We start from the raw sequence: 13,313 nt of genomic DNA on the forward strand, positions 1-13,313 counted from the left end.
ATGGTAATTCGGATACAGTTTTAGGATTTCATCAACATGCATAAAAATGCAGATTATATCCATTAAATAATACTTAAAAAAACTAAACTAGAAAAACTTTTTGAAATAGGTCCTTCTAATGCAAGAGATACACTTATATATAATGTCTACACCTACAATTATAAAAGAAAATCCATTCAATTCTACGAGCTACTTAAGCTTTACTTTTATTATTACACCTCCCAGTAATGGATTATAAAAACCTTAGAAGCTGTTACTCAGACTATGGTGGTCACCATGCACCCTTCCCAGTGGAGTGGCAGTTAATATTTGAATTTAAATATAAGATTTGGGATTTGATTTGAAACTCATTGATGCTTGAATTTAGGAGTTATTCCTTACTCGTGCCCCTTATCAGGTAGCAAGCTGGTCTCCCAAAATGCAGGCTGACCTTTTGTGCACAGACTCTGCATGCCTGGGGAAGCAGGAATATTAATTTTAACCTGACAAAAGCAAAATTACTTCAAATAGGAAGAATGACAATACCGGTGTATTGACAGTATTAATATAAACAACCCCAATCACCCAATCTACAGAGTATCTCGTAAGCATTTGCGCTTGGAAAGACGGAATTTAAATTTCAAAGCAGGTAAGAGGGTAGAACAGGTCCCTCCCGGCTGCAGTTACAGCACCAGGACTTACCAATACAGGCGTTTCTAAGCTCGGGGGGACTATAGGAATTTAGCAGAGTCAAGAGCTTATGGGCAAACTCAATTCTCTCCTGCCACTGAATGAGAGCTTGCTTCACATCTGCAAATGCAAAAACCAGAGAAAACCGTCAGGTCCAGTTCTCAAAAGCTCATTAAATAAAGCACAGACATTTACTGCTGAAGAATCTGTTTTACCTCTAGCATGATTTTAATCAGTCTAGAAACCTGTTAAATCTCACTGGTCTACTGCTGTTAAATTCACTTAATCTAGTTTCATATTATGTCAATAAATAATTTAATAAGTAACAATTTAATAACTTAATAATCATATCTCCTACTGCATGTGAAGTTTTTACACACAGGTAACAGTCAAGATAAAATACTAGGTTTTGGGTCATGAAAATGAACTAACAGACAACAGGCATGATCCTTTCCAAGAGTTATAATCAAACCTTTTCTTTGAAGATATGGACGTGTTGACTTAAGAACCGAAAGGAAAATAGACAGAAGTTCTACCAGGTCTCCAGTCACATGGCACGCTGTGGCCTCGTGGTACATCATGTGCAATGTGTTAAAGGACTGTGAAGAAAAAACAAAGCCAAAACTTTACGGTGTCAATTTAACACACTTATCATTGCTGTCTGTCCTACAGATTTCACATTTACTTTATGCTCAAAAAAGATGTATCAAAATATACGGTACTAGATATAATCACAAAACTACTCAAAGATAACCACACTTAAAAACAGAATAAACCTGCACACAAAATTGGTAAATTTACTGTGAACAAAAGAGTCTTAAAACAAAACAAAAAAAGAACCACAGGAAAGGAAAGGGACAGAAAGAGGAAAAAGAGAGAACAAATGAACCACCAGGTATTTCCTACAACAACCAAATGTAATTGTTGACCTGGACATGTAGTTGTGGTAACAATGAACAGCAGGCAGTCTTTTATGGTGGGTTAAACTGCAACATGCTTTTGGTCATTAACCCACAAACTAGAATCATATTACGTTTTTCTTACATGATGCCAGGGGGAAACTGAAATTGTAATATTTACTACAACAATAACCCCTCTCCAAGCTGGTACCACCCACCGCAACTCAAGAAATGAGCGTTTTTGTGAGCACAGCCAATGCAGCTTATAGAGACAGACATTTAAAAACAGTCTTAATTTGTTTTCAAGGTAAAAGCTTTCTATTAGTGGCTCAATATAACATTTTCACACCTAACACTTATCTAAAAGCCAATAATTGAGCCTCGGTATTTTTATGTATCTTCAATCCCAATCCTTCTGTGCCAACACACCAAGCAATATTGGAGATGCATAAAGACAGATGATACATAAAGAAGACAGACGCACAAAGAAAGATGCCCACATGGGCATGTGAATTTGGGGAAAAAACGTAAGATTAACACAGATGCTGGTCATCTTTAAAAATGCTGCTGAAGGACATACGCTGTATGATTGTACATCAGACGAATTACTTCTTTTATAACCAGAATACCTTCTAGGCATCTGTGATATATAGAAATATTGGGAAGGAAAAGCAACTAATTTCTGAACTGCAAAAATTCTAGCACAAGATGTGTCACTTTTCTGGAGGTGACAGCTCCTCGATGCAGTGCTCTTCACTGTGCAGAACGCTGCCAGCAAACAAGTGACAATGTAAGGGCTGGTAATTTAAAGCTGTGAAGCAACTCGGCTAAAAGCTGAACACTAGTTTTACCTAATTTCTAGCAGTTTTACACTGGATAAATTGCATCTTATATTACACATTCTTTATAAACTTAATCATCCATTGTTAGCATGGATCAGGGTTAACTAGAGCTGTTAGAAAGTTCTTTTTGTATTTTAGTCTACTTATGAGTTTCATGTATGAATAAAGTTATAGTACAGTTGATAACTTTTTAGCCCAAGTTTACTGAAGGTAAGCTGACTAGAGTTTACCAGAAGGCTTACACTTACAATAAACTCATGAAAACTAAATTTTCCAACAGTACTGCAATGCCTTAATTCTTATTTTTCTAACTGATTTTGTAATTCCAGCTTTTTCTATCACAGTTTGTCCCAGAAAATACAAACTAGTGACATTAAAAACTTAAGAGAATGTTTTATATAAACCATATAAAACCGTGGTTGGAATCAACCTCACAGCATCATTTAGTCCATCCATGTGCCTTAAGGCAGACTAAATATCTTTATATCCTTGACAGATGTTTGCTCCAAGTCCTGTTGATGACTTCCAGTTGTGGTGGCTGCCACCTGAAGCGATCTCCTCCAGCGTCCCCTGCACTGCACAGCTACCACCGCCTCCTCGCCACTGGGCTTGCACCAGGGGTTTTTACCAGTTTATTATCCCTCCCTGAATCCACGCTCTACACATGCCAAGAATTAATTGCATCTTATTTTTACACTTTCTCTGACACATCCAGACAAACTTGATTTTCATTCTTGTTCTCAAAAGGCCCCAGCCTCCTCCCTCATTGTGCATTGCCAGGAGATCTAATAAACACATGTTCTCATCCACCAATTCAGTGTTGAATAGAATCCAAGAGCTTACACCCATCTTAAGAAGGACAAGAAGGGGGGAAAAAAAAGACAAAACACTCTCTGTGCCCCTTTTCGGTCTTCTGCTATCTCACTCATCTCAAAAAAAGCAGCCACTAACAGCTCACAGGGTTTTCAGCAACATCTTTTATGCTTTTCGTATGTCACTGCAGGGCAGCACCAGTGGATCTGTGGAGTGAAACCACTGGTGGGCAGGGGCTCAGCACCCAAACTGCACCCATTTCAGTTATTCTTTTTTTTTTTTTTCTTCCTTTAGTTTGAACTAACTCTGCTCTGGTCTCCTGGACCAAATATCCATTTACAACTGGAATATACTATATGTGCTCCAGAAATGCATCTTTAAGTTTAGTTTCATGGTAAAGAAAACTAGTTTATGTGTTCTTAGATCACTCCTTCTTGGAAACAAAAGCCCAGGGGGTAGGAAAAACAGGATAATTGCCTCAAAAGTGCCTCAAGAAGTGTTTAGAAATATTAATCACAGCTGCATCCAAGTATCCTTTATTTCTGTGTTTTAACCTGTTGCCTTAACACTCCTTAACTAGTAACAACTGTGTGACTGTGCTAAGCCATTTACTCACACCTGATCTCTAAAAGACTGACAGGAAAAAAGCATAAACTCACTCCTCTCAACGTAGTGGTTTACCCTCTGTCTTACAAACAGGTAAATATTTTCCTGATCTTTTTACTACTAAAGAAATCTTATTAAGGACAACAGGGGAAGTACTTGAGTGCAGAAAGCCAAGACTGATTTCCTACCACCCATGACATCTCTTGCTACTTGCAACTTTTTCAGCAGACCTCATTTACTCCATTATGAACCCCAGTGCAAGTGTATCTGTCCTTGACGTATGACACATCACCCTTTTATTTCTTGATCATCTTTCCAATTTAAGCTATATCCTTTTCTAGTTATCCTACCAAATCACTGTTATCAACTCATCTGTTATCTTTATCCTGTATTGAGATTTGTACTGCCTCAAATTTACGTACTTAACCTCTTACATTAGTGTTGTGACAAGCAAAACGTCTGATCAATCTTCTTTTGTCCTTCCTAAGATTCTTAAGATTTTAATAAATAACTTTACTTAACATATTTCTTATCTTTATTTTAAATGATACCATATTACACCAATTTAAAGCAAACACGTTGTCAGGAAGGAAGCGATGCCTTGGTAAGAAGGCAGGGTGTTTATTATAATTAAATGACAAAGTCTTTACCTCAGTCATCAGAATCAGTCCTCTATTAAACACAACAAGAAGTCTGTCTTCATCAGATTCTAATAATATTCTGAAGGCACTAGGAAAAAAATCCAAACATTGAAAACACTGAAAAAATACATATAATCTTTTCATAATTCATACAAATGCTTAAAATTTTATGCTTGTGCTATATTTTGGAAAATAATTACAGAAGAACAAAGAAACCCCAAAAGAACATAATTATTCTTTTCATTTTTCCCCCCACACTTTCATTTGAAGACGTCTCTGATGTCAACTTCCTTTATGGTATCAGAAGTAATTTATAAACAGCCTTTACGGAAATATTTCCCAAATAATGTCTGCAAAAATGCTAAAAACTGAGGAGAATAACGTACTTCAAAAGAGAGAAGTTTCTGCTTGCCAAATGATACATTTAAATAGGCTCAGTTATGCCTACGTTAGGACTTTTAAATGTATAAAAACATTTATATCGGAACATTTCCTGCTTACAGCATAAGAGAAAATAAAGGATGATGCATAACTAATGAACCCTTGCTTCCATGCCACGATTCTTTCAGAGCACTGGGGAAAGGTGGCTGTGCACCATGACAGGCGACGGCACAAAATCCCTTCAAGGTACACAGGTCATTTTCCCTTCTTGCAAGAGCCTTTCAACGCATCAACTGTTGCATTTAAACCCCCGATACCTGACCTACATAACACAAGCAATTTGTAGTGACACTGAAAACACCTGAGCAAAGTTTCACCAAGTCTATCGCCACTTGGTCGATCGCCAAGACAGACTAGAAATGAAAAACCCGTTGAAGATAAGGCACAATAAAACTCTGTGCCACTGGCACGATTTCTAAAAACAAATTTCTGCCCCAACGTAAATCATCTCGACAGCAGCTGAAATTACTGCTTTGCCCATCTACACTAAGCATGGTAGGCCAAAAATGGAATTTCAGCTGAATTAGAACATCAATTGATTTCTTTTTTAGTGGTGTTTTTTTTTTTCCAAGGGCTCTACTGATGCAATTTTGTCTTAGCGATTATTTTTGAACCCTAACAATATACAACTTGGTTCTCACCTGTTTATTGTAAAATATTTGCTTAGTTTCTGAATTTTCAGCTGATGAAACATTCTAAAAGAATTTATATTCACTAACAATGGATTGTGGAAAAAAAAAAGGTTATAATTGAAACTTTCTGTTTGCTTACTTTTGAATAAAAGTATCCTCAACACTTCTTCAAAAAAACATGAAAACACATACACTAATTTTTATTGTACTTCACATTTGGCAAAATATAGTTCTTAATTGAACAGGATTGGACTATTGCGCTACGACTTCCCTACGAACGTACCTTATTAAAGTAGTCCAACAAGAGCGTCCGTCCAAGCAGCGCAGGTAACAGCTTATGGTTGTTTTCTTAAATTGCTTTATGTCTTCTATCTCTTCCTCTCTCATCTCTGGTCTCTGAGCTACAAACAGTTGCATGAGGTTAAACAGCTCTTCTACCGCCTAAAACACATAAAAATAGAAGGTTAGAGTAATCTCTCTCAGTGTGCTACCATTTCTGTCTGATTTGTATTATTTATTGTGTATTACTTCTACTAAGTAACACATGTTCGAATGCAATGGGCTAAATCTTGGCCCTATTCCAGAAACTGAAAGCCAAGAAGAAACTCACTGGGAATTCCTCCAACTTAGTGTGTTGAAAAGCAACACGCTTTCTTGAGACCACCATTAAAGGCTATTCCTTGTTTCTTAGGACTAGACTGGGGTACAAATTATTGAAGAATAGTGGAAACACCGGTGGCTGCTTCTAAAAAAAAACCCATCTCTCCAACTGCTACGTGGCAAGGAAAAAGATCCAAACAATCCTCCCACAGAGTATACATAATCTGATCTAAACACATTATTAATTACTTCTACCAGGAAATGAAATGTAATACTTTCACCACTGGATTTATTAAATAGTTCTTTTAATCTCTTGCATTAAAAGAGACACCTGGTAAGAGAGGAAATGCTAACAAGGAAACGGCATTTTTTGGTGTCAGTCTACTCACCCCTGGGTACTGACTGGCGTGTGGTGTGAGATTCTTGAAGGCCCACTGGATATTCTGGTGAGAAGCCAGCTGCCTGGTGAAGGCAGGGGACTGCTCGCAGCAGAGGCGCAGGATGCCGTAGTAGGCAGGCAGCATCCCGCGGTTAAAGAGCACCACATCCTGATCGTCGTGGTCTGCCAGGATGTAATTGAAGGCAATGTTCTTCGTCACCACGGGATTCTGGACAATAAGGCGTACGTTCTCCGGACAGTCGACACACACGTTGTACCAAAAAGACAGCAAAGCCTGTTTGTTGTGGTTGGTGGCAATAGCCGGCTCAGAAAGTTTAGGCTGGAAAAGGTTCCATAAGTCCATGAAGTAAGTAGAAAACATGAGTTTCTCAGTTTTTGAGATCAAACAGTACGTCATGAAGCTGAAGTAGGGCACGAGTTTTGTCGTGCCGTGAACAGCAGCATCAACGTAAAGCTTAGCTCTTGAAAGAAGGCCAAGAAGCACATTGTAGACTTGATGAAGAACTACTGTGGTATCTGGGCTGAGAGGCAGGTCGCGTGTGGGGATGTGCAAAGAGCGAGTGGATCGGAACATCTGACGGAAGGAATTGCTCGGAATAAGCGACACCAAGAGATAGGCTGCGGCTTCAAAAAAAACAGATCTGTTACACCTTTGAAAAATGACACACATGCTCAACAGCCATTTAATCACAAGTTAAATTACATTATGTGTTCCATTTACAGATTTCAAAGCATTTTACACAATCTGGTATTACTATATTCACACTGGAGGTGAAAAAAGTATTAGAGTGGATAAGACTAGCATGTTAAAAGTGGCTTTGAGGCCTCTTCACCCCATATTCCCATCTGCTGCTTGGTTCTAACCGCTGAAACCCAACAAGCCCAGATGCCTCCTGTGACTAAACCGTGTACTGCTTGATCAAGGCATCATTACCTCTTCAGAGACGTTTACAACTGGAGTCTGTTGCAAAGCTGTACCTCCAGTTTCCACATCTCCCTCAACCACAGAAAAGGCATTAAAAGTTCCCTGTGGCCTGTTGCTGTGGTTTCTCCTTTATATTAAAAAATTAGATGCATGAAAGGCTGAAAGCACAATGTTGGCAATGGCCTGGTAGTGAGATTCCCAGCAGAACAAACTAGAGAGCCAGGACACCCTGGAGTCAGGGAGAAGCACAGGCTTCTTCTCGCTGACCCACAAACTCAAAGGACTCAACTAAAGATTACCCTGTGATGGGTGTAAAGAACATGTACTACTCCTACCCACAGCACAACTACAGGATGGAAGCTATCAAGAACCTCTTGGACTATTTATTTTTCTTCTTTGGGTTTTCCTGGATCTTGTAAATTTAACCACATAAGATAAAGAATCTACTAATGTATTGTTCAAGTTACAAAATGAAATTATGGTTTTCATCAAAACCAGGTAGCCCGTCTCAATGAGGCACCACAGTTGTATTAATATTTTAAAATACAGCAATCCTAAAATAATTGGAAAAGGAGGAAGAGACAAGTATAAAAGCACGTATTTCATTTGTGACAGGAATACCACACGCATAGTAACTTGCTACAACAGAAGAATAATTTTCTTCAATTTAGATTAACTTACAAGTTCTCACTCTAGGATAGTTATGTGCCAGAAGAAAGCGTTCAACCCAGTTTTCCATATTTTGCAGCACCCAGCTGTGAGCTAGTTTGTTTCGAGGTGTTTGCACAGCCAGCCAATCCAGGCACTGAGACGGGTTGTATTCAATGACCTGAGAGAAGAGTGGAAGAACCAAAAAGAATACATTAACCTTGATAATATGTACTGATTCTATTAAAAGACACCAAAAATAACTATTAAGGCTTTCTAAATATTTTTTCTCTGGCAGACAAAGAAAATCTTTATTAACATTTCACTGGTGTGTACTTCTGAATCTCTTCAGAGATCTGAAAGCTCAATCTAAGCCCAGGAAGTTACTCTAGATATCCTTTCTGCATAGTCTGTGATCCTTAAGTGTTGGAACGCTAGCAACTTGGAAAACTGAACAATCTTGTCTCCATAAACAAATAAACATTTTTTTAAAAAAATAGCTAACCCAAACCCTAAACACTGAATCAGTATTTTCATACAAGTTATATCAAAAGAACATAAATGGTATGCAAATATGTTCATATCACTTCATGCTGAGACAGCTATTATGTTTTTTATGAATATACAATTTCAAGGAATAAACTCATCTAGTGCTTTTCAAAGGTAATGAGAAGCCCATGGTGTGCTGCTGCACAGTTAGCAAAGCCTTACAGAGAATAAGGAGAAAATGTAGCTTCCTGTGCCCTTCTCCTTCTGTGTAGTTAGAAATTTGTTAACATGTTATTTGTCCAATAAATGTAGTTTGCTCATTTGCTAGTTTTTAAAAACTGTCTTCATTTTACCTTGAGGTCCAGGCGCCCAGACAAGGGAAAAAGAACTCTGTCTATTTAAGGAACCACAGGCAGTAACTAAATTGCTGAAGCTGTTCCAACTACTCTAATCCACCTGAAGAATATGAGCAGCTGACATGACCAAATCTCTGCTCATAAAATTTTAATCTCCATTTAAAAATAAACACATTAAGAACAATCTCCTCCCTTTTTTTAGAAATGACAAATTGATCTGTCAAGCTTCCTTCATAATAGCCGGAGGGCATCTCCAAGAAAGAGACTATCATCCTTCACTGTCTTCACCGCTCAATTGCTTTTTGACAACTTCTAGAAACTGGAGTGCCCGCAAAAGTAGGTTCTACACCCTAAATCTGTCTGTCTGTGCATTAACCACCAGGTCTCTCATCCCTGCCTACACAATTTTTGTCTCTAGACCTGTGTCAACAAGGTAAGGATAACAACGCTGGCAACACCAGGGACTGAACTGATGACTTTGCTGCTAAAAGCTTGGCTTTCCAACAGAAACCTGCCACTGACTTGCCACCTCTGTAGGTTCAGTTTGTGTACTGAGAATAAGGAGGGGAATAAAAAAGAGGATTGTTTAACAAATTACATGCATAAACTTTGTGGCTACTCACTGAAGCATGAAGCACATGCAGGTCATGCCACAACCTGTATATTATCAATAACTCTCTTGGAAAGGTTTCCTTATTTCAGAGAGAAATTAATAACCTACTGCTTCCCCGCGTACAGAAAGCAGATGGATGTAATTCTTGACCTTGAGATGAGCTGTTTGAACACTCGTTACCTGAGGTACAGCCATTACAGCTAATCCATATTCAGATCAGACACCTAACAAACACTTGGTATATGCTTTCCCAGATTACCTAGTGGTTCCTATCCTATAATTGCTCTATGCATAAACTATGCATAAAATACTTTTAATCAGGAATATCTATCCCACAGCGCTTCAGTGCCTCTCAATTCTGCACAGTAATAACCATTTACAACCTCCCCCTCATACTTTTAAAGGAGTATTAAAGAGAATGAACATTCAACAGCTTGTTCTCAGCAGTCTTCAGGCTGGACACACTGTTCTCAGACAGTAATAAAGACAGTAAATTGTGCTGGGAACAAAAAGAGCAGCCAGTTGAAGTTAAAAGTTTTAATTCCAAACCTATTTCTCAGATCAAGGAACTAATCCCTGTGACAACTTGGTTTAAAAGTCTCTTTCTTGCTTTAGAAAAGCAAGCAAGAATGGTCCTGCACCACAGAAATTATTCACTACATTCAATTTAGCACTATTTTATGGGTTAAAAATGTTAATTTTACAGTATTTTACAGACAGTAAAAATGCCAAACCAATATTCAGAGAACCAGTACATAACGGACAAAAATTCCAACCAAACTAAGAAAGAATGGGCCTTGAAAAATCTTAAAATCCTTGCAAAAGGATAACTGAGAAAAATAAGTGGAACTTGCCTTAAGAAGCATTCTAGACGCTTAGAATGAATCAATTAATTTCTCATTAAACTAAAATTTCAACTTTAACTGAAATACCAGTTAACCAGAATGCAGTTAAAATAACACTAAAATTCAGAGCAGAACTTTTAAATATCTATTAGCTGTTGCTGTTTATTAGGAAGAGAAATGGTGATTAAAAAAGTCATGAATCGATGCAGCAAGGATGAGAAAGAAATGTAAAAAACTTTTCACAGACATAAAAGAATGAACAAGAGAAAGACAATTTAGCTTCTCTTTTCTTTTACATGTTGTACCTCCCATATCCTCTGCAGAATATAAGAAGCAAAGGGTGGCATTCCTGGAGGTCCACCAGCAAATTCCATGAGCATGGTCAGCAATTTGAAAAAAGGATTGGCAGCCTGTAATGTATAAAAACAAAAATATCCATTTTGATCTATTTCATTTCATCCACTATTTTTGAGACCTTAAAATAAACCCCAATTACTTGCATAAAAATATATCTCTATGAACTTCTGACACAAACGTTTATATTACTTTTAATCCCTTATTATTTAATCTGTAAATAATCCACATACAAATACACCTTAATTCTACTGCATGCACATATGGATACAGTAGAATGAAGCCACTTTGTATAGCTAGTGCAAGGCAACATGATCATACGAGTTGGGATCAGTTTAGCAGAAGGATATAGTTGCAAGGAAGTAACAGTAACGGTGTCTGAGACAGATGTTATCCCCCCCAATGGGGGGAAACATGCTGTACAGGCTTGAAAATTCACAGATTTATCCTGTTTTACACATATAGAAAATTTCACTCTCTCAGAGAACTATTATTTTTATGTATTTGCATAACATGTTACACGGATCCCAAAAAGTTTATCAAAAAGCATCACATTTTGAGGGTTTACACTGATGACTACTATTGGCATACTGTTTTCCTCTGAAAACACCAACATTTCTACTCTAACACGTTGGCTCTAATATGAATGTATTTGGCTTTTTAAGTTTGCTAGGACTCAGCCCGCTTTTAACAATGCTTCAATAAAGTGGTTGCTTGGTTTATTACGTATTTTGCACCTCACTAAAAACGTCTGCGGTGCATGTGTGCATGTGCAAAGCAAAAAAAGCACAAAAACGTAGCAACTGTTTGCACGGCAGGAGGGGAGGTGACTGTCAGCTGATAGTGCCCATTCTATCACACAAAGCAAAGCTGGCACGAGAATGATTTAGTATGTGCTGCTTTTCCACCCATGATCATGTCTCCTCTGCTTGACATGCCCTCAATTTTGCCCAATTATTTTTTCTTTTCTGACAGCAGTTTACAAGAACGTCCTTGTGTAAGCAGACACTTTTCCACCCTGTATATATTTTTCTTGTGGAATCCATTCGAAACTTGCGGTACTTTGGTTATTACCAGGGCAGGAATTTATTTTCTGACTGAGAAATGTGTTCGCATGCACAGAACAGCAAAATAGTGCTCCAAAACTTCAACAACCAGGTGATAATTACATATCTCCACTTATTTGAGCATGCACATTTCATTGCTACCAATTTTTTTTTTTAGTTCACATAGGTGGAGAATCTAGAAATGTTATTTGGCTTTGAGTAAAACTTTCATCTTAAACTGCATACCAGATTTCTGCTTTAGAAAACTTAATACACAGTGCAGTTAGACTTCATCTAATGTCACAAAAACTTCCATGGATCATCTTCCATGCAAAATTTTTGATTATCAAAGTATTATTTAAGTAATTTTAAACATAAAAATATTAATACAAATTATTTAATATACAGGTAGCATGTTTACATACCTCAGGAGTCAACTTTGCTATAGATGTGAAAAGCATGGACACAATCTTAAAAACAAAACAAACAAAACTCACTTAGACTTGTGCTTATTCAGTTAAAATAATAAAAAAATCACCCCATTACACTTATTACATCAAGAAATAGCTATAGTTTCTAATACTTACATGTTCTGCGAGTCGATTGTTGTATCGACACAAACTGAAAATGAGATTGCAAGTTTGCCTGATGTTGATACCATCACGGATATGTTGAAACAAAAAAGGAAAACCCTGAAAAAATAGTAATATATTAGTACACTGGCTACAATTACGTACACACACAGGTGAATTTTTTGAGGCTTATACAGCCATATTTAAGTGAATTACCTTTCCTCCTGTTAATGCTGCCATGTCATTTTGTGACAAAGTCAAATGCCTAAAATACAAAAAAATCTTTATCATTTTACTTCAGAGATTACAAAGCAAGGTTAAGGAGAAATACAGGACTGAGAGTGTCAGTTTATATTCTTCAGTACCACAATATAAAAGAGAAAATAAAGGTACTGACATAAACTGAACAAAAATTATATATATTTTGTACTTACACCAAATAAAAAAAGAAATACAGATGTGGGCAAGCGAAATGTATTCAAGGATTTACCCTGAGTCTTTTATTTGATCACCAATGACATTTCTCTTCCAAAATGTTAGAATATAAATGGGCCCATATAAAAGCTCATTCATGCTGTTAAAAAAAGCCCACCAAAAAAAAAAACCCAGACCCATAAAATCACTAATTCCTTTCTGAGCTAGCTTAGATTAGAATTTACTTTGGTTTTTCAGGAGCTCTTACCTTTCTGAGCGAGACTGTTCAACTAGAAGAGCAATCAAGGCAATCATCTTCTCAAGTGCAGCAGGCCTGTATTTTTCTTCTGCTAAAGAAAGTATATCTTCCTCTTCCTCCTCTTCCTCCCCTTCTTCCTCAGAAAGTACTTCAACCTGTGGCTGAAGGAGAAAAAGAGCTAACTTCAACGTGGACATTTCGAGCCTTAATTTTAAAGAGCCTGTACATGGATTTGCAGATATTCTGTCC

The 13,313-nt window shown here is 37.4% G+C and overlaps 1 protein-coding gene across 1 annotated transcript in view; it reads right to left on the minus strand.

Moving 5' to 3' along the window:
* Positions 1–13,313, minus strand: part of USP34 (ubiquitin specific peptidase 34) — a 110,003-nt gene that overhangs the window by 7,327 nt on the left and 89,363 nt on the right. Inside the window, 11 exon segments of the mRNA XM_014966347.1 lie at positions 682–789; positions 1,142–1,268; positions 4,480–4,558; positions 5,827–5,984; positions 6,533–7,167; positions 8,150–8,297; positions 10,725–10,829; positions 12,245–12,289; positions 12,407–12,511; positions 12,608–12,656; positions 13,074–13,225. Of these exon segments, the coding sequence (XP_014821833.1) occupies positions 682–789; positions 1,142–1,268; positions 4,480–4,558; positions 5,827–5,984; positions 6,533–7,167; positions 8,150–8,297; positions 10,725–10,829; positions 12,245–12,289; positions 12,407–12,511; positions 12,608–12,656; positions 13,074–13,225 (1,711 nt within the window).

The sequence above is a fragment of the Calidris pugnax genome, unplaced genomic scaffold (genome assembly GCF_001431845.1).
Source record: "Calidris pugnax isolate Ruff unplaced genomic scaffold, ASM143184v1 scaffold31, whole genome shotgun sequence".
Taxonomy (NCBI): domain Eukaryota; kingdom Metazoa; phylum Chordata; class Aves; order Charadriiformes; family Scolopacidae; genus Calidris; species Calidris pugnax.